Source organism: Chiloscyllium plagiosum, unplaced genomic scaffold (genome assembly GCF_037043375.1).
Source record: "Chiloscyllium plagiosum isolate Xiang-an unplaced genomic scaffold, Cpla_swu_hap1 HiC_scaffold_7, whole genome shotgun sequence".
NCBI classification, from domain to species: Eukaryota; Metazoa; Chordata; class Chondrichthyes; order Orectolobiformes; family Hemiscylliidae; genus Chiloscyllium; species Chiloscyllium plagiosum.
In genome coordinates, this window is record NW_028270145.1 from 81,448,804 (window position 1) to 81,473,411 (window position 24,608).

At 39.2% G+C, this 24,608-nt stretch overlaps 1 protein-coding gene across 3 annotated transcripts in view; it reads left to right on the forward strand.

Moving 5' to 3' along the window:
- Positions 1 to 24,608, forward strand: part of thsd7ba (thrombospondin, type I, domain containing 7Ba) — a 919,481-nt gene that overhangs the window by 823,481 nt on the left and 71,392 nt on the right. For all 3 annotated transcript variants that reach the window (XM_087989223.1, XM_087989224.1, XM_087989222.1), the window contains one exon: positions 12,730 to 12,898. In XM_087989223.1, coding sequence (XP_087845349.1) covers positions 12,730 to 12,898 — 169 coding nt within the window. The remainder of the gene's footprint in view (positions 1 to 12,729; positions 12,899 to 24,608) is intronic.

Genomic DNA, 24,608 nt, shown 5'->3' on the forward strand with positions numbered 1-24,608 from the left:
TCGGTCCAACTCGTCCATGCCGACCAGATATCCCAACCCAATCTAGTCCCACCTACCAGCACCTGGCCCATATCCCTTCAAACCCTCCCTATCCATGTACCCATTCAGATGCCTTTTAAATGTTGCAGTTGTACTGGCCTCTACTACTTCCTCTGGCAGCTCATTCCACATATGTACCACCCTCTGCGTGAAAAAGTTGCCCCTTAGGTCACTTTTATATCTTGCCCTCTCACCCGAAACCTGTGCCCTCTAGTTCTGGACTCCCCCACCCCAGAGAAAAGACTTTGCCTATTTACTCTACCCATGCCGCTCATGATTTTATAAATCTCTAAAAGGTCACCCCTCAGCCTCCGACGCTCCAGGAAAAACAGCCCTAGCCTATTCAACCTCTCCCTATAGCTCTTGTAAAAGGATCAAGAAGGAGAGGGCACAGACTTAAAGTGTCATGCAAAAGAAATTGAGGTAATGTGCGAAAAAGCTCAGTAAGTAGTTAGGAATGCAACACCTAGAAATATGGTGGAGGCAGGATCAATTGAGGCATTCAGTAGAGTGTTGAATGATTATTTGGAAAGGAAAAATATGCAAGGCTTTGGGGATAAAGCAGAAGATTGGCACTAGTGCAATGTTGTGAATGTATGTAAAATAATTATCAGCACATAGACTATGGGGAAATATGTTATAAGAAAGTTCAACAAAGTTAAAACATGAGTACATTACCTACTGTGATAATGTCTGAGATTATATGTTTGAGGACTTCTTATCTGCTATAAATGGTGAACAGTTGGTAATAAAATAGTTACTGTTTAAAATGTAGAAGCTTTAGTACCTTTGCTAGTTTGATCTGATTAATTACTAAGTAGACCAATCCTCGTGACCCAAACCTTATGACACTCTTTCACCAAAATCTGAAACTATTTTAGTTCTGATAAATGATGGCTACTTGAAAACATTTAACCTTCCCAGATACTTCTCAACCTCATGTGTGCTCCCATTATTGTCTGTTTCATTTCAGGTTCCCAGTATTTCCATGTTAATGTCTCACCTGTCGAGATGCACACTCTCCTTTTAGGGGAAATGTTTCTTTTAAACCAATTCTTGTTTTTTTTTTTCTTCATTTTTTTAAAAAGTTGCATTGATAAATGGCATGATATAATGAGAAAAATGGCCTAACCTTTCTGAATAGAAGATGGCTGAGCTGAGCTTTAATTTGTTGTCTTAAATTTGATTCTTGCCCACAGCCATGTTCCAGAAAACTGACCTGGTTAAAAGAAATGGTGGATATGGCAACAAGACTATAAAAAGAAGTAATTTAAAAAGCTGGAGTTGAGGCTGTTTTCAGTTTGTCTTTGATTTCTGTTGCTTAAAGTAGGATATCATTTGGATGAAATAAAGTTGTATATTGAAACTGTTAGACATTTCACCAGAGATGAACCAGGTGTTCTAAAAACATTATATAATGTTCTGTGAGTGTTAATTGGCATCTACTAGGTGAGAAAAACTAATTAATTTTTGCTTTTTGAGGAAATATAGTGAACAATTACGCTTGAGAATTTTCAATCCGCAATGTACTCTGCAGTAAAACAATGTTGATTTGTCTTCTATTAATTAGTTCCTGCAGCAAAGTTAATCATTTTTGGGAATTGTTTCTGATATTTTCCACTGCTTTAGGCTATGAAGATATGTATACATGGATTTGTAAGTATGAAATTAAAGCTTTGATGCATCAGATGCTTCAAAGTGCAGTGGGATCTTTGAAGGTTTGAAGATAACATATGGCAGTTAAAATGTATGCTATTTTGTGCCTTTGTAATTTCTGATGGAGTTAGGGTAAATTAATACACGAGATTGCCAGCTTTGATTTTTGAGCTCAAGTTCTGAAGTGTGACTAAAACCCAGAACTTGACAATAACGAATTGACATTGACAGTAGCCATAGTGAAATCCTTGATACAAAATGTACTGCCCTTCCAACAAAGACAGAATATGGATGCTGCCAGCTGTAGAAAGATCAATATGAGAAATATATCATATTTATGTAATTATTTTTTGCACTCATGAAGCCCTCTACAACACATGGATAGTCCCATTACAACTTATGTTCCTATTCATGATGAACTGCTTGCTGCCTTGAATTGCCATGATGAGAAGGTGCTGGTGTTGGACTGGGATGGACAAAGTTAAAAAATCACACAACACCAGGTTATAGTCCAACAGGTTTATTTGGAAGCACTAGCTTTCGGACCTCTGTTCCTTTGTCAGCTAGCTAGTGGGTCTGGATCATAAGGATATAAATTCTGTGTTTTTTATCGTGTCCCTCTAGCTACCTGATGAAGGAGCAGCACTCTGAAAGCTAGTACTTCCAAATAAACTTGTTGGACTATAATCTGGTGTTCTGTAGTCTTCAATTGCTACAGTCTTTCAAGTGTAAGGATTTTTATGACTTGAACCCAGCAACAATGAAGAAATGGAATATAGTTCCACATCAGAGTGATAGGTGGAGCAGAACCTATCAGGTGTCCCTATGTATCTGCTGCTTATCTCTGCCTACGTACAGGTCACAGATTTGAAAGGTGCTAATGAAGGTGTCTTGGCATATTGTTATAGTGCATCTTGTAAATGTTAGGTACTGAGGCCACTGTGCATCAGTGTTGAGAATGAAACTTTATGATGGTGAATGGGATGCTAATCAAGACAGCTTCTTTATCCTCGATAGAGTGTATTTCTATTGTTACAGTTGTAGTGTGTACTCCATCACACTCCTGACTTGTGCCTTATAGGTGGCAGACAGGTTTTGTAGTCAGGACGTGAACTACATACTGCAGAATTCTGAGTCTTTGGCATGGATTCACAGCTACAGTATTGGTATGACTAGCCCAGTTCAGTTTCTTTTTAATGGTAACCCCACAATGTTGGTAATGGGTCATTCAGCACTGTTTGAGCTGGTCATTTCCTGCTACCTGTATACTACAGATGTTGCTTGCCACTTATCACCTCAAGCCTGAATGTTGTCCAAATCAGTGATCTACAGACACAGTCTGCTTCAGTTTCTGAGGAATCATGAATCATGCCAAACATTGCAATCATCAGTCAACACTCCTGCTTCTGACCTTATAACAGGCAAGTTGTTGACAAAGCAACTGAAGATGGTGAAGCCTCAGCGTTATCTTGAAGAATTCTTGCAGCAATGTCCTCACTTGAGATCAACAAGCAACTATTTTTCTTTGTGCTAGTTATGACTCTAAGCAAGGGTCTTTTGATGCAAAACTCAATCAAATGCTGTCTTACCTCATATCTCTTTTTGTCCATATTTGGACTAAGGCTGCAATGAGGTCAGGAGTCAAGTAGCCATTGTTAATATTGGTGAGCAGGCTGTGTAAGTATTGCTACAGTTTTGGTCAATGACAACTTTCATCTCTTTGCTGATGATTGAGAGCAGATGCTGAGGATCAAGAGCACATACTGAAGATTGAGAATAGACTAATAGATGATAATTGGCTGGGTTGGATGTGTCCTGCTTTTTGTGGACAGGAAATACCTGGGTGATTTCTCATGTTGTTGAGAAGACGCTAATGTCATTGTTATATAGGAATCACTTGCCTATGAGTATGGCTATTTCGAGAAGGTGAACCATTCACAGTTCAGGTTACTTCACAGATTGACACTCTAAAAGAAGAAAGAGAATTCACATTTAAGTTGCATATTTCATGACCTCAAGATGTTCTAAATGGCTTGACAGTTAAATAAGTACTTTCTGAAGTAGAATCACTCCTGTTCTCTATAGCGGTTCTATAAGACAATTCACCATTGTCTTCTCAAAGACAACTAGAGATGAGCAATCAATGCTGGCAAGCCAGCAATGCCCATGTTCCATGGGTGAGTAAAAAAAATTAAGAAAAATAGCAGCCAATTTGCACACAGCAGGCTTTCACAAACAGAAATATGATATTGACCAGATGGGCTGCTTCTTGAGAAGTTGGTTGAAGAATAAATAATATTAGGACTCTTAGGAATAATTTTGCTGCTCTTGGACAAAGAAGTGATGTTTTGCATTCATCTAACGCCTCAGTCTAACATCCCACCAAACTGAAAGACAGCACGACCCTGCATGCCAGCCTTTTTACAAAGAGTTGAGGATGGGTGATTTATCACCCCTCTTTTTAATCTTCTCTTGATCAGTCACAACTAATGGTTTTTTCTTACTTTTACTACACAATTATCACACTTCAATTAAAAATGTGGTTAACTGGATCAAAATGAAGGATCCAATTACACTTTTTTTTTATTTCAATGGAACAGAACAGAATTTTATTACCTATTAACCATGGGAAAAAAATAATAAAATGTAAAATCAAACACACAAAAACATAGCTATTATATTTTAATAAAGGAAGAGTGTTTGGTACATAGAGAGTATGTAGTTTAAAAGTCCTTAGACGAGTTGGGATGTTAGATTTTTAACATTCAGTCTCATTTTAATGGTTGACTTGTATCATCAGCAATAGCTGTAGATATTTTTCACTCTCAATATTTTTCCAATTCATGTGTTTACTGGGCACAGTCTTCTGAAATGATGAAGAACCAAGGGGTAAAAGAGAGAGAAATGGAGAGAGAGAGAGAGAGAATGAGAGTGTAAGTGTGTGTTATGTATGTGTGTGTATAAGAGAGAGAAAGAGCTTTCAAGTTTCTTTGCTTAGAGGTCATCGTTCCTATTCTCTGCTGTGCTGCTCAAAAACAGCTACAAAAATATGCTATGCATGTATATTCCTAAATTTGGCTCCATTGTCTTTCCAAGCTGACTAACTAGCAGGTGAGCCTCTTATTTCCAAATATATGAAATGATCATACAATTGTGAATTAAACTAGACATCTGAATTTCTTGAAAATGACTGAGTTGCCTTATTTTAATGTACATAGATAAAAATGATAATTTCAGTGCCAATGGTTACATTTATTCCAAATGAATCATGTGGATTGTGTCAATCTGTGCTCAGGTGATCATGGCAGATATTTAGGTCAGTAGTTTTCTTCTTTCAAAAAACATTTTAGCTCATGAAATATTTCAGATATAACAAGCAGATGGTGGAAGTTAAAAGTTGATAGTCCATATGTGACACAACACAACAGCCTTGAGCCAAGATCTCTGGAGTGGAATATCAACATACAAACCTGTGACCAAGTAGCAGGAGTGCTCCCAGCTGAACCACAACAGCATGTTTATTGCTAAATGGAGATAGTAAGGACTGTAGATGCTGGACATCAGTGTCGATAAAATGTGGAGCTGGAAAGGCATAGCAGGTCAGGCAGCACTGGAAGAGCAGGAAAGTCAATGGTTCAGATTGGGAACCTCCACCAGGATCTGATGAAGGGTCTCAACCCGAAACCTTGCCTTTCTTGCTCCTCTGAGGCTGCCAGACATGCTGTGCCTTTACATTTTATTGACTGTTTATAGCTAAAGTTTATGGCAGCTTACCCTCATGCTATTCTTAGAAAATAAATTGGAACCACAGAGGAAGCTTGATTGTCCGAACACCTCGGGTAGGGAGTATGTTGTAGAGATAATTGAATGTTCAGATAATTGAGTGCAGGATAGCACAGTTTAGCCAAGCATTGGGATCTTGTGATCTTGTCTAGATAATCAGAATTCTGGATAACTGAATGCTGAATAATCGAGGTTCCTCTGTATTTCTATTCAGGACAGACAATAAATAATTTATGAAATGAACAGCAAATTATCAGGAGAATCAACAGGTTTGGCATGTTAGATTCATATACTTTCTGATCGAGTCTTCAGAGCAGAATTTACCATTTGTTTTTGCAACTAAAATTTTAAGCATTTCATTTGATAGTTATTACTTGTATTTTCTTAAAACATTGCTATTACCAAATTAAGTGGCTTTCAGCACTGTGGTAATATTATTGAGTTTTTTTTGACAAGTCATTCAAATTGGTGCTTTCAAAAGAAAGTGTCCTGCATTCTTCCTAGACCATATCAGGGCAAAGATAAAATGGCTCAGTCGTTTGAGAATTTCTTTTGTTATGCATTTCCAGTGGCTTTATCAGATATACATCTTTCTGCATTGTCATGAACTTTAAATTAGGTTTTCTTCTAAGTCCTCATCTTGCTTTGTAAAGAGGAGCTATTGATTTCCATTGCACTCTTGTGCTATTGCATTAAATTACTTGAATAATAATATAATGTAAGCTTTCCATTATTTGGAAATTCTTATAGACTAGAATGTTTTTGACAAGACCCAATCATTCCCTCAACATCATTAATTTTATTTTGGGAGCAGAAACATGAAAAATGCAGTATTTAGATGAGTAAGACAATTGTTTTTATTACTTTATAATGTTTTACCACTGTTTTATGTTTCAGTTAACTATTTATAATCTGTCATTTTTTTTAAGTTTGCAAGGTATTCTGATGTCATTCTATTATCCAAAAAATTCTGTAAACTAAAAATTGACTTAGGCAACAGTGAGGACTACAGATGCTGGAAACCAGAGTTTAGATCAGAGTGGTGCTGGAAAAGCATAACAGGTCAGGCAGCATCCGAGGAGCAGAAAAATCAATGTTTCAGGCAAAAGCCCTTGCCCAAAATGTCGATTTTCCTGCTCCTCGAATGCTGCCTGACCTGCTGTGCTTTTCCAGCACCACTCTGATCTAAACTAAAAATTGACTTAGTCCAAGGTATTCCAGACTGGAGAGGTTTTAGTGTATAATAGGTTTGTAGTGAAGACAAAAACATTTCAAGTTTACAATGTTCAGTGCAGGCTCCACTTCTCTGGGCATGACACAAACTTTATGTTACGGTTATCTGATGTGGACAATAACTTGATTAGATATTCCAATTGAAAGCACAAAATGAAGTTCAATTTAAAAGTGATATAGGTTTTTGAAATAACTCCACAGAGGCTGGAATCCCATCACCAAGTCATTGTCAACTTACATGTGGAAAGTCCTTAACTCAGATTCAGTCTCCTCAGAGCCAGCTCTCAGAGTGTCTGAATGTCTGACACTCCTCTTTTTAATCTGTCAACCAGGACTCCCTGATTGGACCAGATTTACAACCCCACTCAGGGAACTCATATTCTGTGAGGTCCACCGGCTGACTCAGTAGAATCATTGCAGATTTGATATGTACAACAGTGTTGATGTTGAAAAAGAGAGCAGTCTGTAGCTCTTTTCTGATTTACTTTATATCTAATTTCATCAGCATTACTCTACTTTAAGAATCATAGGAAATAAATGTGCTTTTCAGCTTTACGTTTTCTCTTCATCATATCATTTATTCAAAAATGACAGGATCCTAAAAGACATTGAAAACTTGGGAAAATATGTACTTTTTCCAATAAACTTTGAGAACCTATAGGCTGTCTCCATTGTAGCATTCCTTAGAGTCATAGAGTCATAGAGATGTACAGCATGGAAACAGACCCTTTGGTCCAACCTGTCCACACCGACCAGATATCCCAACCCAATCTAGTGCCACCTGCCAGCACCCGGCCCAGATCCCTCCAAACCCTTGCTATTCATATACCCATCCAAATACCTCTTAAATGCTGCAATTGTACCAGCCTCCACCACATCCTCTGGCAGCTCATTCCATACACGTATCACCCTCTGCGTGAAAAAGTTGCCCCTTAGGTCTCTTTTATATCTTTCCCCTCTCACCCTAAACCTATGCCTGTCTTTGAGTGTTCCAGGAATTGAACATGTGATTAAGTCGCTTCAGTCTAGTCCCAAGGGAATGCAATATTGTCAGAAAATATTTTGAATGAGCTATTAAGCAGAACTATATTCCATTTATCATTTACAATGGATATAAAGCTACCATTGCCTTAGGTTGCAGAGGATAGGATGTTCTCATATCCTAATTAGCATTCTTCTCTCAGCCAAAAGCCTGTTAACTGGTCAGTTATCAAATTAACAATTTTGTTTGAGCTTGTGTATGAATTAATTGCCATGTAATAACGATTGCTACTTATCAAAATATTCAATTAGATGTTACATGCTTTGAAACATCTGAGGAATTCTAAGATACTTTACAATTTATAATAAACTCTTCTTTTGTATAAGGAGTTGCTAAGAATTTTGTATCATTGAACAAATTTAAATATATTTATACAAAAGCTCATTATCTATGAGTCTCAAAGGGTTAACACTGAAGAGTTCTACTCTGATGATGTCATGTGAACTCATGACAGCTTAGGTTCACAATTGAGGAATACCGAACATCTGGTCTTCCTCAAATGTTCTGTAAAAATGTCTATCATATCAATGTAACCTGTTCAGCATGCAATAACATATACAAAAAAAACCCCAAAGAACTGCAGATGCTAGAAATTAGAAATAAAAACAGAAATTTTTGGAGAAGCTCAGTGGAGAGAAAGCAGAGTTTTTTTTTCTGATGAAGGGCTTTTGCCCAAAACGTCGATTTTCCAGCTCCTCAGATGCTGCCTGACCTGCTGTGCTTTTCCAGCACCACCCTAATCCAGAATTTTTTTAGTCATTCAAGGAATGTGAGCATAACTAGCTAGGCCTGCATTTATTGCCTGTTCCAAATTGCACAAATTGCATTTAAGAGTCAACCAGGTTGCTGTATGTCTGGTGTCGCATACAGACCAGGTAAGGACAGCAGATTTCCTTTCCTTCAGGACATTGTTGAACCAGATTGGATTTACCTGATGGTTTTACCTAATGGGTTTAATTGTCATTCTCAGACATTTATCTCCAGATGAGGAAACAGTGGAGGAGTAACTGATAGGTAGAGATGGATTCCAGTGAGAGAGAACAGTTGAGCAGACAAAAGAATAGGCATAGGTCAGCCAAGGAGAATCAATAGCTGCGAATAGAGACCATTAGTGGTTGACAATGGGTTGATTGTGATAACAGCCTATGTGATGACAAGGCCTGGTGTGTCAGGGTTGGGATAAGGAAATGGGAGAATGTGCTCAGGGCCTAAAACTAATGGATTTGATATTGAGTCCTGAAGGCTGCAGGGTCCCGAAACAGAAAATGAGACACTGTTCTTCCAGTTTGCACAGAGTTTTGCTGGAGTAATGTAGCAAGCCCGAGGCAGAGATGTTGACCAGGGAATAAGGTAGTGTATTGAAGTGACAGGCAACAAATAGCTCAGGGTCATTTTTGTGGGCCGGCTGTAGGTATTCTGCAAAGTAACTGCCCAGTCTACATCTCGTTTCCCCAGTGTAGAGCGGACTATATTGTAAACAGCAAATACAATAGACTAGATTGAGTGAAGTGCAGGTAAATCACTGCTTCACCAAGCAGGTGTGTCTGGGGCCTTGGATAGTGAGGAGGGAGGAAATAAACAGGTTTTGCACCTTCTGTGATTACATGGCTGTGGGGATTGGGGGCAAGAGCATGTGTGTGTTGGGAGTGAAGGAATGGATCAATATACCCTGGAGGGAACATCCCTGTGGAATGCTGACAAGGGAGGGAGGGGAATATGAGTCTGGTGATGGCATCTCGCTGGAGGTGGTGGTAATGGTGGCTAATGACCATTTGGATGTGGATGGATGCTGGTGGCATGGTAAGTGAGGACTGGTGAACCCTATTGCGGTTCTAGGAGAGCAGAGAACGGTGAGGGCCAAAGTGCAGGAGATGGGTTAGACATGGCTGAGGGCCCTATCAACCACAGTGATGGGGAATTCTTGGTTGAAGAAAAAGATGGACATTCAGAGGCCTCCTTTTTGAAGTTGGCATCTTTGGAACAGATTTGACGGGGACAGAGAATGGAACAGAGTCTTTACAGTAAGCAGGATGTGAGGATGTATCTGGTACTATGGGAGTCGGAAGATTTGTAGCAAATATTAGTGGCCAGCCGGGTACCAGATTATCATAGTGCTCACAGAATAAGTCTTGTCTCTTCCTTGATGGAGCTGTTAATCTTAAAATTGCCTGGATTGTGAAAATTGCAAACAAATAAAACTACTTTTCATTTAGTGCTCAACAGTACAAGTTTTGGTTCAAATTACTGACAACATCTTCACTCTAAGATTAGTTGTTTTTGTACATTTTGGTATGTGATGAATGAGTCAGACTTCCTGAATTAAAGTTTTGATGTTTATAAGCAAGTAAGTAAAAAAAATGGAAGGTGAAGAAGCAAACATAAAAGCTTAGACATGGAGAAACAGACAGGAAATAAATTTCAGAAATTAGATGTGTAGTAAGATGGCAATGTACAGCTCTGATTTAGAAGCACTGAGATAATGCAGGGCTGAATGTTGTGCTTTCCTGAAAATTTATTGTTGGTGCTGTTTGCGCTATATTAATCAAGATTTTTCTATTCCAATTTCTCTATCTGTAAATCAAATGTTATATCATTGCAAACATAATAAGTACTTTTGCATTTCAGAGAAGATACTGTTTTACAGATAATGTATTATATAACAATATTTGCATGGAAAATAGATGGGGTTAGGTGTCATAAAATTTTGCTTTCAAGTTGGTTCCTTAATTTAATGTATCTTAAAACAGATAGTAAATACTTTATCTCTCTGTGAACTGAATGTTACAGTGTTGCAAAAATAATTTGCCAAAGATTTCAACATACACTTACACCAATGTATATTTATTTACTGCTTTTGCATTGTAGTGTTCACTGAAGAGAATAAAGGAGCATTTTATGTATTTCAATTCAAATTTAATGCTCTCGCTAATAAATACATAGAATGTGTTATCTGAGTACAGACTGCCATTTTAGATACATTATTAATGTGTCATTGAGTTAAAGAATAATTATGTTTTCAACCAATCTATATGTTTTGTATAATATATTAAGAGAAGATTTTGGTGATTTAAAAATAAGAATGTCAGTAAGATAGTGTAAAGATTGTATAAAGGTTGTCCATATATTTGAATATGCCATTGGGATGTTCTCTGCTTTGTTTTTGCCTTCAGTTGTTCATTTTGGAATAAAGAATTAAGATCTCTCTCATGTATATTGATTCCTCCTCACCACTCTCCTTGTTTCATTATCAGATTGCTGTTGAACACAATTGATTAGCAAGTAATTACTAGGAGACATAAGAATTCAGTCTGCTTGAGAATTTAACTAGGGATGAAAAATGTGTTGCTGGAAAAGCGCAGCAGGTCAGGCAGCATCCAAGGAGCAAGGCATATGCCCGAAACGTCGATTCTCCTGCTCCTTGGATGCTGCCTGACCTGCTGCGCTTTTCCAGCAACACATCTTTCAGCTCTGATCTCCAGCATCTGCAGTCCTCACTTTCTCCTAGTTGAATTTAACTAGGGAACCAAGATTTGTTCATTTAACTGCTTTTCCACTATCATGTTGAAAGAAACGCTAAATGTAGGATGAGGATTTTCATTCTGAAGAGAGAAAAATGCAATTATTTACATTTTAATTTGCAAATCTCTCAAAGTTCTGAACAAGTGAAAAGATTTTTTTAAAATTCATTGATGAGATATGTGTTACTGGCTAAGCTAGCATTTATTGCCCATCCCTAATTGCTCAGAGGACAGTTAAGAGGAAACTATTTTGCTGTGGATCTGGAGTCACATGTAGGTCAGATCAGATAAGGAGTATAGATTTCCTTCCTTAATAAGACATTAATCACCCAGATTTTGGTTTTATTCTGATAATTAACAACACCTTCATGGTCATCATTCGACTCTGAGTTCCAGACGTTTATTAAAGTCAAATTCCACCAACAGCTATGGCAGGATTGATACATGGATCACAGAACCTCACTTGGGTCCCTGGATTAATAGTCTGATGATAATATTACTTGGCCACACCAATTAGTGATTGGCTCCTGTCTTTTTAACCTTCCCTGTTGCTTGCATGGCTATTGGACTTCAATTAAGATTAGTTCACCAGATCAAAAACTAAGAAAACGTCAAATCCAATGTTTTCTTGCTTGAAAGAGAGTTTCTTTTTTAGCTTTAAACCTGAGAAAAATACAAAATCACACCATCAAAATCAGGCACACAAACACAAGTAATAATTCTTATAAATTAGGAGTAGGGGAGTCCATACTGATGGGATCATAAAAGAGGTTGCAGGTTCCTGATTTTTAGAATCATTAAATTGCAAGAGTGAATACTGTGTCCGAATGTTTCAACCTATTTCCTAAGGAGCAGTGAAACTTCAAGATAATCTTGATTTCTTGCTGAATTGTTGTTTCCTAGGTTGCTTTTTCATGAGCATTGCCTTCTGAGGTTGAGAGATTTCAGCAGAAAAGAATGTTCGATCAATTTTGCTTTCCCTTTCCTTAGTTGCTCAAATGCTGCTGTTGCTGTACAATTCCTCTGAGGATTCTAGTGTCTGTGTCATTGTTTCGCTGCAAACAACCTATCATTACTCAATATCTGAATTTGTCATGCAAGTGTGAATAAAGCAAAAGATGCAAATTCCTTGCTGCTGCATTGAATTTCAATGGTTCTTGAGAACAATGGCAATTCCAATGCAATTAGTGTCATTTTTTTGACCTGGGTGCTTGGGATGGTCAACCAATCACAGCAGTCATTCTAGGTCAGTAGCATCCTTTAAAAAAAGTACTTTTAATCCAGGAAATTCTCAGTTAGTAAAGTCAAATGATTGAAGTTGAATATCGATAGTCCATTTTCACTACAACCCATAACAGAAGTCAAATAATGTTGCCTGAATTTGGTTTGGATCTCAGTTCTCATAGACATTTTATTAATGCTTCAAAGACTATAATCAATAATTACTTTATTTTGCAGGGAGCACAGTGTGGTGATGGTTTTAAAGTGCGTAATCTCTCTTGTATTGTTCATGATGGAAGACTCCCAGGTTCAGCAAAGGTGGTGGAGAACGAATTGTGTGGCAACAGACCAGTTGGAATATCTGATGTGTGGGGATTAAAGATTCCTTGTTCAGTGCCTTGTCCAGGTAAAATGTCATATGGTTACCTCACATAAATATGACTTGTTAATACTTTGGAATATTTCTGATAATCATATTGGCAATGTATTGAAGCATAAAAATCATTACAAGTTAAATTAAGAGCTCTTTGAGATATTGTTACAATGCTTTTATTTCCAGTTATGACAAATTTGGTGGTTTTGTAAAAGGGAAGATCAATAATGCTTCATGATATCAATATTAATGCTTGCAATTTATTACCTAATTGATTCTAATTCACATCGGTGTTATCATATAATTATTCACTGGCAAGCTGCTGTGATCGCTGATATTTCTCTTTAGTATTATGCACTTTTTCAAGTGTTACTTAGCAGAAAAAAACAACATACACTTATACCTTTAAAGTATATCAACATTCTACGATGCATTCAAACTACAAGCATGAGAGATGCCAAATGAATACTGATGTCACTGACATAGTGTTAATAATCTGTAATTCTGCATATTAGGAAAGCCAACATTTTTTCATCCATTCATAGGTTGTGGGAATGGCTGCTAGGCTGGCACTTTTTACCCCATCCCTAATTGCCCTGGAGAAGGTGATAGCTGCACCTCTTGAACTACTACAGTCCTTGGTATGTCAGAACCTGTAGAATGCTGTAACTGACATGGTCCCAAGTCAGGTTAGGCTGTGTGTTGGAGGGGAAATTGCAGATGGCATTCCCATGTATCTGCATCCTTTGTCCTTCTGGATGGTAGAGGTTATGGCTTTGATGAAAGGAGTGTTGGTAAGTTACTGGAGTGTATCTTGCAGATAATACACACTGTTGCTACTGTGCATCAGTGGTGATGGAATTAAATGTGGAAAGGGGTGAATGGAATACCAACCAAGTGGGCTGCTTTGTCCTGGGTAGTTTCAAGCTTCTTGAGTCTTGTTGGAGCTGCACTTGCCAGTCAAGTACAGAGTATTCGAAATCACTCCTAACTTGTGACGTGCAAATGGTGGACAGGCTTTGGGGATTTGGGGAGTCAGGAGTTGAGTTACTGGCTACAAAATTCTGAGCACCCCATCTGCTGTTGTAGCCATTGTAGTTATATGTAATTATATGTCTGACCTAGTTCAGCTTCTGTCAGTATAACTCCAAGCTGCTGAAAGTCAAGGATTTAGTCATAGTAATGCAAGTGAATGTTAAAGAACAAAGGCTACACTCTCTCTTGTTGGAGATGGTCATTTCCTGGCATCTCTGTGACATGCATGATAGTAGCTATTCATGTTGCCATGCCTGAATATTGTCCAGGTCTTGCTGCATATAGACACTGGCTGCTTCGATATCTGAGGACTTGCAAATGATGCTGGACATTGTACAATCAGTAGTGAACATCTTCACTTCTGACCTTATGATGGAGTGAAGATCATTGATGCCAATAAATAGATAGTTGGGTCTAGGACAATGTTAGTGAAATCACCTGGAAAGTTTTTAATATAGTTAAAATATAAGATTATGAACATTAAAACAAGAAGAAATGACAATGAATGCCAAAAATCTGATATAAACATTGTAGATATTGGGAAGACTGATCAGGCCAGTCAACATCCATGAAGGGAGAGAGTTAATGCTTTCAAGCAATTCCCTTTAATCAAAATTTATTAAAACTTGACAACTAATGATTTGAGGCAGTGTTCATTTTGCTGATTTGCTTTTTGGAAATGTACAGTTATAGCTGATATTTTCACCAATACACCCCTGTACCATGTCCTCTCTCAAGCCTATTTGTTCCAAAGAAAACAACCCAAGCTTATCCATCCTCTCTTCAGAGCTCAAATACACCATATCCCAACCAATATCTTGGGGCACCTCCTTTGTAACCACGGAAGTGAAATTACATCATTCCTATCGTATGGTGACCAGAACTGCATATCGTATTCTAGCTGTGGCCTTACCAAAGTTCTGTACAGCTCCGAAATGGCCTCCCTGCTCTTATAATCTTTGTCACGACTGATATAGGCAAGTGTGCCATATACCTTCTTAATTATTGTTCTGTCTTGTCACCTTCGGGGATCTATGGACAGGCACCACCAGATCCCTCTGTTCCTCTGAATGACCTAGTGTCTTGCCATTCATTGAGTATTCCCTTGTCTTTTCCTTTTTCTAAAGTGCATCACCTCACATTTATCTGGGTTAACTTCCATCTGCCACTGATCTGCCCAACTGATCAATTAGTTTATATCTTTCTGTAACCTAACATCTTCCTCCTCACTATCAACTACCCACCAAACTTTCTGTCATCTGCAAATTCACTTATCATCCCTCCCACATTTTTATTTACATCATTTATGAATATCATAAACAATAAGGAATACAGCACTGATCCCTATGTTACAACTGCACTGGCCTCCAATCACACTTACAACCTTCGGCACTACCCATTGTATCCCATTACTAAGCTAATTTTTGATCCACCTTGCCAAGTTATCCTGGATCCCATGAGCTTTTACCTTCTTTAACAGTTTGCCATGATGGAATGTTGTCAAAGGTCTTTCTGGAATCCATATAATTAGCACCAACTGCATTATCTTCATCCAAGCACTTGGTCACCTCCTCAAAAAATTCCATCAGATTTGTTAGACATGACTTCTTTCTGACAAGGCCATGCTGACTATACCTAACCAAATCTTACCTCTCTAAATGGAAATTCATTTTCTCCTTCATTATTTTCTCCAACAGTTTCCCTATTGGTCATGATTTGGAGGAGCCGATATTGGACTGGGATGGACAAAGTTAAAAATCAACAACACCAGGTTATAGTCCAACAGATTTATTAGTAAGTACAAGCTTTCGAAGCGCTGCTTCTTGATGAAGCACCTGATGAAGGAGCAGCGCTCTGAAAGTTAGTGCCTCCACATAAACCTGTTGGACTATAACCTGGTGTTTTGTGTTTTTTAACTTGCCGTATTGGTGTTAAATTCACTGGTCTATAGTTCCCTGGTCTATCTCCACTACATCTTGTGTAAACCACATTAGCTGTCCTGCAGTCCTCTGGCACCTCCCTGTGGCCAGAGATAATTTGAAAATTTGGTCAGGGCCCTTACAATTTCCTCCAACATCTCCCATAACAGCCTAGCATACAATTCATTTGGACCTACGATTTGTCCATTTTTAAATCTATCAAAACCCTCTATACCTCTTTGCTTCTTGTATCAATCTGCTAAAGAACTTCACAGTCCATCTCCGCAAATTCTGTACTTGCATCCCTCTCCGCCTGAGTAAAGACAGATGTGAAGTATTCATTTAACACTGTACTAATATCCTCTGGCTTCATGCACAGTTTGTCCAATTGATCCCTATAAAGCCCCACTCTTTCCCTGGTTATTCTCTTCCCCTTGATATACTTCTAGAACATTCTTCCTAATCATGTCCATCAACATTTTCTTATTACCCCTTTTGTTTTAGTTTAACTGTTTTCTTGAGCTCTCCCTAACACTTCCAAAGCTCCTCTCGGGCCTGCATTGTTTTGCTCCCGTTGTACCAATTATATGTTCAAGCATTGGGTAAAGATTTGTAGCTCGGGTGCTGGTTGCAGTTGGAGTGGACATGTCTACCGAGTTGGGAAGTTGGCCTGCAGACGTTCATTCCCCAGCACAGCACTGCTCTTCATAGCACCATCAACATGTTGACATAAAAAGCTTTCCTGTACACATTTCAAGTAATCTCCTCTCTCTAAATCCTTTAATTATAATTATTCCAATTAACATTAGGCTAGTTGAAATTCCCTAATATAATTATCCTCGTATTAGTTATTCACAGCATAGTGAATTGACTACATATCTGTTCCTCAATTGCCTGCTGGGGATCTATAATACATTCCTAACAGTGTGACTGTCCCCTTTTTATTCTTAATTTCTACACACAAAGACTCATTTGATGACCCTTCCAAGATATCATTCCTCCTTACTGGAGTAAGTGACTCCCTATCTAATAATGCAACACCACTTCCTGTCCTGCCTGAAAATCTTATACATTGGAATGTTAAATTGCCAGAGTTGTCCCACTGTCAACCATATCTCTGTGATGCAACAACATTGTAGTTCCATATGTCAATCCAAGCTCTTAACTCATCTGACTTACCTCTAATACTGCTGTCATTAAGCCTCATATTTAGACATCAAATGGCTGAATTTGCCCTGCCTTGGATGCATTTCTAATTTATGCTGTGTTGCTATTGAAATTAGGATTTTTTTCACCCAGACAGTGGTGGGAATCTGAAGCTCACTGCCTGTAAGGGTCGTAGATGTGAAACAATCATAACAGATATGCACTTGCTATACAGGATTATGGACAAAATGCTACAAAATAGGGGAGAATAGATGTTTATTTTTAATGGTGCAGTTTCGGTGGGATGATTGCTCTTTTTGTGTGGTGTAAGCCTTGGGACTCTATATTTGTATGAACTTTCTAATGAATCATCAGTATGTTTTAAGGGTAAGTGACAGTTAATGATAACTAACATTTGAAGCACTGAAAAACATTTGTCAAATGTACAGAACTATTTGCTGAAGACGGAAAGTCCCGTTTTAGCAGCTGTGCCACCAACTGTAAACAGAATTTTTAGAAAAATACTTAGGTCATTATGAACTCCTTCATGTCAGGTTCAAAAGGTTAACTGTGACAGTTTGTGACTTGGAAAGTACCACTTAATCATGGTCCTTGTCAGTGAAAAACACTTACACTTTCACACTTGCAAGCTACAATTTCTATGATTCACAGTAGAATATTCTTTTTCCCAGAATTTATTCTGTTTCAGTTCATATTTCTTTACATAGGAGTTGAAACAAATACCTGTTTGATAAAAAGTTCAAAATCTTAGATGTTGCTCTTGCACTCTTACTTGATTTATTCTGTTGAGGTTTTCTTCCTGATGTTAGATCATAGCTTTAATATATATGGATTGATTTTCTAGTTGGAGGTGATATTTATCCCCACTCCCGGGTGATAATCTAGTGTAGTAGACTACTTGCACATTTTATAGTCTGCCTGAATTTCATACATTGATTTGCTGGAATGTAAATTGGGGTGGCATGGTTACTCTGTGGTTAGCACTGCTGCCTTTCAGCATCAGGGACCTGAGCTCAATTTCACCCTTGTGTGACTGTGAGGAGTTTACATATTCTCCTAGTGTCTGCATGGGTTTTTTTCAGATGCTCTGGTTTCCTCCCACAGTCCAAAGATGCACAGGTTAGGTGGTTTGGTCATGATAAATTGCCCATAGTGTCCTGGGATATGCAGGCGAGGTTGATTAGCTGTGGGAAATGCTGGAATAAGTATGGGGTGGGTGAGTTGGTTGGGGTGGATCTCAGTGGAAAGCTTTTCGGAGAGTCAATGTGGGACTGGATATTTCCACATTGTAGGGAATCTATGATTCCTGAATGATATTGCTCAAAAAGAAAATTACCTTGAACCTGAACACAGGCATCCAGACAAATCAAAAGACAGACTCCATTGTCCCCGATGTCCCATTTATGAAAATCCAGCAAGATCCAAGCTAAGAAGAGACTAATCAAGCAAAATTCAGAATTCTAAATTAACATTTGCTTTTAACTAAAAAAAGCCTTTTCTCCTACATATAAGCATTTAACTGCAGTGACTAATTGGAAACCAGTAGCTACAAAATAGATTTCAGCAAGGTAATAACCTGTTCCTGCAGGTTGGCTAAAGCTGCTGCTTTGTTATCTGAATATATAATGATGTCAGGTGCAGTGTAGTTCTCCTGCGGGTTTAAAGCTTAAAGGTCAGTTTTGCTTGCTTGGCTCTTTGCCTGAACAAACAGAACCACAGAGCACCAGAAGCATGCTGTGTCCAAAATGTGCATTAACCGTATATTTTCTGGTTGTTGGACTCATAAATACGGACTTGGTGTGCACAGATGATTGTGGCAGCCATTTATTGCACTTTCAATGTGGTTAACTCTTAACTGGCTTCAAAACGGTCTTGCAAGTCACTCAGTTCAAAGGGGCTGGAGGAATGGACATCAAATGCTGATCTAGCCAACAACAGTCATATCCCATGAGAGAAGAAATAAAACACTAATTTGATGTCACTGGTGCCCATTTGGAGCTCAGCGCTTCAGTCATCACCTTCTCTTAACTTCACCCATTCAAACCTGCGGCAGTAAAGAACATCTACCCCATTCATCAACCACTTACAGGGTCATCAATCATTCATAGGTCTTTGGCTGGTAGATCTCTAATATCTATTGCTTCAGGTGTTTGATGCTTTCCCACAGTTCATTCAACTTGTATAAATCTACATTAATTGATACGGCAGCTGCTACAGGAATTTTTATTGCCTTTAAGACTTCTGCACGTGGTAGTAATTTACAAACATGTGTGGTCTATTAAGCATTCTGCATAGAATAAATTATGAGTGGGGTGGATGAGCAGAGGTTACTCAGAGCAGGACAAGTGACTTGAAGACAAAGGAGGAGCAGAAGCTGAGCTTTTGGCTGTCAGTGTGAAATCATTTGTGTGTCCCTATCTTCACTCTCTTCTTGGTAATCCTCTATGGCCTGGCCTGGTTTGATGATGCTTCATGGGAATCTGAAAACTAAATTATATAAGATTAAAATTATGTTAAGACGATAGAAAAGTCAGGTGTTTGCTTATACCTTGTGCAGCTTGTAACTCAGAAGAATGTTTTTAAAATAATTTTATTATTACATTAGATGTGATTTTCACTGGCAAGCCTTGCATTTTTAAATTTAGATTTGTTTTATTGTCATGCGTATTCAAATACAGTGAAAAGTTTATATTGTCACCGCACAAGGCATCATTTAGGTACAAGTACTGAGCTACAGAATCTTAAGAACATGGTAGAAAGAAAGAACAAAGTTAAAAGTTAAACATTGCAGTAATTATTAGTATTAAATAGAAAAATAAAGAAATAAAGCTAATGTCAAATATTATTTTGGAAAGTACTTAGCCATGTATGGACTGCACTTACTACAGGGGCTCCGATCCTCCTCTTTGCTGTGCTTTCCTTGCACAGTCCATACCAGGAATCCCCTCACGGGGCCTACCATTCTGCAGCTGAAGAAACCACTGCTCCTGTTGACTCCCCCAGAGTATCGATTTCGGCCTCCCGCACTGCCATGGCTGACTGACACCAATCACAGATGTTGCCTTCTCTGCCAACTGCAGAGGCCATCCTGCCATTAAAAGCCAATGCCGCTGCCACCATCTCGAGTCCTGTGCTGGTGCCATCACTCAGCTCAGGACCCGCAATCACTGCTGTCGGGTGTTTCCTGAAGGCTCACTCCTTCTGTGCTGGGCTCACTGTCCTCAAACAACTGCCTTCTGCTGCTGCTGCCATACATGCTCAGGAAGCCAGGCTTGCTGTCACCCTGTCAAGTCCAGCAGAAGGCCTCATCGTCAGCCGTCACCGAAGCAACTATGAGGAATGACTGCAGATGACCCTGTGGCCTCCTGGAACCTCACCCGAAGCCTGAACTAGGTGTTGAGGCAGCACTAGACCGCCTCGACAGAAGCCACAAGGAACCTGAACTCATCTCCGCCATTGTTGCTGGGACTGAGTTCATGCTGCTGAGCCTACTTGTCACTGGGACCAAACATTTCACCAAGAGATAAGTAAAATAGAATAAAAAAGAAAATAAAACGAGAGAAGAGAGAGAGAAAAAATAAACAAACAAAAAGAGAAACGAATGGTGCAGGCAAGCCCCAGGCTCAGAAGCCCTAATCTGCTGCCAGGTTTTGCTCCCCATCCCTAATTTTACTTGACATAATTGGCTCACAAGGTAGACAAGTCAGACGCTGGAAGAACACAGCAAGCCAGCAGATTCAGCAGGTGGAGAAAGTGAGGACTGCCGATGCTGGAGATTAGAGTTGAGAGTGTGATGCTGGAAAAGCACAGCAGAGAAGGCAGCATCAAAGAACAGGAGAATCGACGGTTCGAGCATAAGCCCTTCATCAGGAATGCCTCATTTCTGGTGAAGGGCTTATACCTGAAACATCGATTCCCTCCTGCTCCTCGGATGCTGCCTGATCTGCTGTGCTTTTCTAGCACCACATTCTCGACCCAGCATCGGGAGGTGGAGAAGTCAATGTTTCATATATAACCCTTCTCCAGAACTGAGTGGCTTGTGAGGCTATTTCAGTGAGTATTTAAGCATCAATCATGTTACTGTGGAGTCACATCTCAGCCAGAACAGGTGAGGATGACGTATTCCCATGTATTTCCTTCCTTAAATGCCATTAGTGAACTCGATGGTTTAAGACTCAACCACAGTATTGCAAATCTGGAATCTCAAGGCTCTGGAATGATGGGCTTGTGGGATAAGAAAAAAGAGGATTAGAAATGAGGATGAGATCAGTGTTTCACCTGTGCCTATAACAATGGCCTCAGCTTTGGTATTCTAACAATGATTAGCATCATTTTGCTGATATACCTGACATGTTGAATATTTGGCAGTGTGTGAATCCTGTGAAGTTTGGTCAGGAGCTTTGTGCAAGTGCCTAGTGTGTAGGCTAGGTAAAGCATATGAACTTCAGGCAAGAATCCTGATTGATAGAGATTGTTAGTTAGTTAGTCGTAGGGTTGTGGTAAACTGAATATTGTACTGAATAATAATATATTACCAAGGCAAGTGGTGCAGTTAGCAGGCCATTGTATTTAAAATTTCATGCACTTGCCCTTGATGTGTGAGATCATTGAACACCATTCAAAACTGTATGCACATCCTTGGGTTTCTTCTTGACATGGAATTCCATACCAAGGTGCTCCCTCAATCTTTTGATTAGAATTACTTCCTGTATAATTCACTATATTTCCCAAATGACCCCACATCCTTTCCATCCCCCTAAAGCAATGCACACTTTGCAAGCCAGCCTGAAGCAGAATGTTAAGTGGTGCAAGCAAGTTACTGCTGGGTGCAGTCAATGATCAGCACTGTGTATGCTAGCTGTATAATATCATTATAATGAGCAGGTAGCATGAAGTTAACATGTTGCATACATGTCAACTTACAGGTGCAGGTTCACAGCACCTGTACACCTTGCACCTATTTCCCAATTTAGCCCCCAGTGAGTTCTGTTGAAGTTGCTTTGAAATCAGAGGCCTGCGTTTCTGCATGTTTTCTTCTGTGGCTGACCTTTTCCTGTTTTCCTGTGGTCTGGGTTTGATGTTTGTTTTATTTTTGATTCTGTTTTGGGTCTGCTTGACTTCCAGTTGGTTTGTTATCTGTCTGGCTTAGGTGTTTGAGGGTAACTTAAAATGTCTGGAAGCAGCAACGGTAGAAGCAACAATTTTCTTGTGATGCGCTTTTTAAATATATTATTCAGAAACATGGAGGACAGGAGGAGATTCAGCTCCTGAGCTATGGCAATAAGATGGTGAAGGTGGTAAGGTGAGCCTGGCAGCAGGCCATGTCATCACTCACCTAACAGCGAAAAGCTTATGGCTCCATTGCTGGAAGAAATTAATGCTCTTAACAGGGTTATCACAAGATTGTGTGTGGCACAGTGACTCAGTGGTTAGCACTGCTACCTCACAGTGCCAGGGACCTGGGTTTGATTCCAGCCTCAGGCGACTGTCTGTGTGGAGTTTGCACATTCTCCCAGTGTCTGCGTGGGCTTTGTCTGGGTGCTCCGGATTCCTTCCACAATCCAAAGATGTGCAGGTTAGGTCAATTGGCCATACTAAATTGCCCAGTGTTCAGGGATGTATAGCTTAGTGCATTAGCCAGGGGTAAATGTAGAAGTAGTAGGGGAATGAATCTGAATGGGTACCCTTTGAGGGTTGGTGTGGACTTGCTGGGCCGAAGGGCCTATTTCCACACTGTAGGGCTTCTTCTCCTAAAATAACCAATGATAAAAAGTCAGAGGTGTCCCATGTATAGGCAGTCATTTAATCTGGTTTCCATATTTTCTCCAGCTCTTCATAGAAGAACATCCAATGTGACTCTCAGAAATAGGAGCAGGGGTAGGCTATATGGCCCCTTGAACCTACTCACCGTTCAATAGGATCATGGTTGATCCAACACTGTCCTGCCAATTCCCCTTGATTTCCCCGACTGATCAAGAATCTATCTCTTTCAGCCTTAAATATATGCTAGGTTATTCTAATTTCTGATATGCTGGTGCACTGGAAGCATGTCATTTGTATTATTGGTGATGTTTCTTGGTTTCTTTGTGTTGGACATTATGGAGGTGCTGTGAGATAAGTTGCCATTAAGAGATATCCCTTCAAATGTCTGTAATTCTTCACAGTGGTTAAATAGCAATTACTGTTAAATATAAAAGTTAAGTGGAGAGGAAGACCATTCGGCTCATCTAACATGCTCTGCTATTTTGATAAGGTCATAGCTGATCTGATCATGCCCTCAACTCCACTTGCCCACCTATCCCACAATAACTATTGACTCCCTTGTTGGTCAAGACCTATCTAGCTCTGTCTTAGGAGCATTCGATAACCACCATCTCTGTTGCTCAGAGGGTCATGAAGTGGGCAAGTCTTATTTTGGGTGGAAATTTGACACTCATTTAGCCAAGGAACAAAAGAAAATATGTAATATGCTACGAGGAGAAAACTAATAAGCTTTTCAATGATGCACACTTGTCATTGTGTACTTCAAACTGGAGGTCTTGTGTGACCAGCACTTTTATTTCCATGTAATACTGTTTTTTTTTTAACCTTTGGATTGTTGTAATTGGGAAGTCCTGCAGTTGTGAAGTAACCTGCGAATATGATGTAAATATTGGCTCTTTGGAGCAAGACATTACTCACCTGTTAAATTCTGATTGGACTGCTGACTGAGTGGGGTGAATTAAATATTCTGTTCTAGTGCTATACTCATCAAGCAACAAAAAAAAATTAACAAGAGATAACCTTGACTGACAGTGGCAGCATGCCTGCCTGGAGCATAGCTGAGGTGCACCTGCAATATGTCAAATTCACCAGTCTTCCGGCGGGATTGTAGCCTTCCCATGTATTGCCCCTATTTAAATTCCAGAGAACTGCCTTGGAGACATTCTTTGAGGATAATGTGCGATTGGATGGATGATTGTCCTCTCCTGTGATTCCTGACTTGTCAAAAATCCAAATAGTTCCTCCTGTTGATTCCTCTATTTCCCCTTAAGTATTTAGAGGAAACCTTCATTTACACTGAAGGCTAGGGTACCTTGCAAATGATCCTTAGATGGCTCACTGAATTTTGGCTGCACAGTACTTCTGCAGTGCTGCAGCAGTACAGATAAATGCCAGATAACCTTTGGCTTTAACTCAACATTTCTTATTGCTTCCTGTTTGTAGCTTTCTAGTAATGATGTGCTGCCCATGGAGAAGGCAAAGAGGAACTATTTCTTTCCAAGCTCCTGGGTAATTAAAAAAATGGAAAGTTTGAACATATTGCTCTAGTTTGCTGGAAACAGGTACCTACTTATGAATAAATGACACTTCCAACAAAGATAAATGAGCCACGTTGTAGCTGTATCACTTACCTTGTTTGATAGTGTAGCGACTCGCATACTCAGGACAGTATTTTTTGAAAAATCCTTTCACAGAATCACATTCAGACTTTATGTTTTGGGGTTTGCAAAGGCATGATAGTTGAGTACAGTCTTTACTCTGACAATTATCAACAATCTAAGGAACATACTGTTTGTTTTGATCAGTAAATCTCTGACGCGTGGTTTACGTCTTGCATTGTTCCAGCACTGAAACTCTTA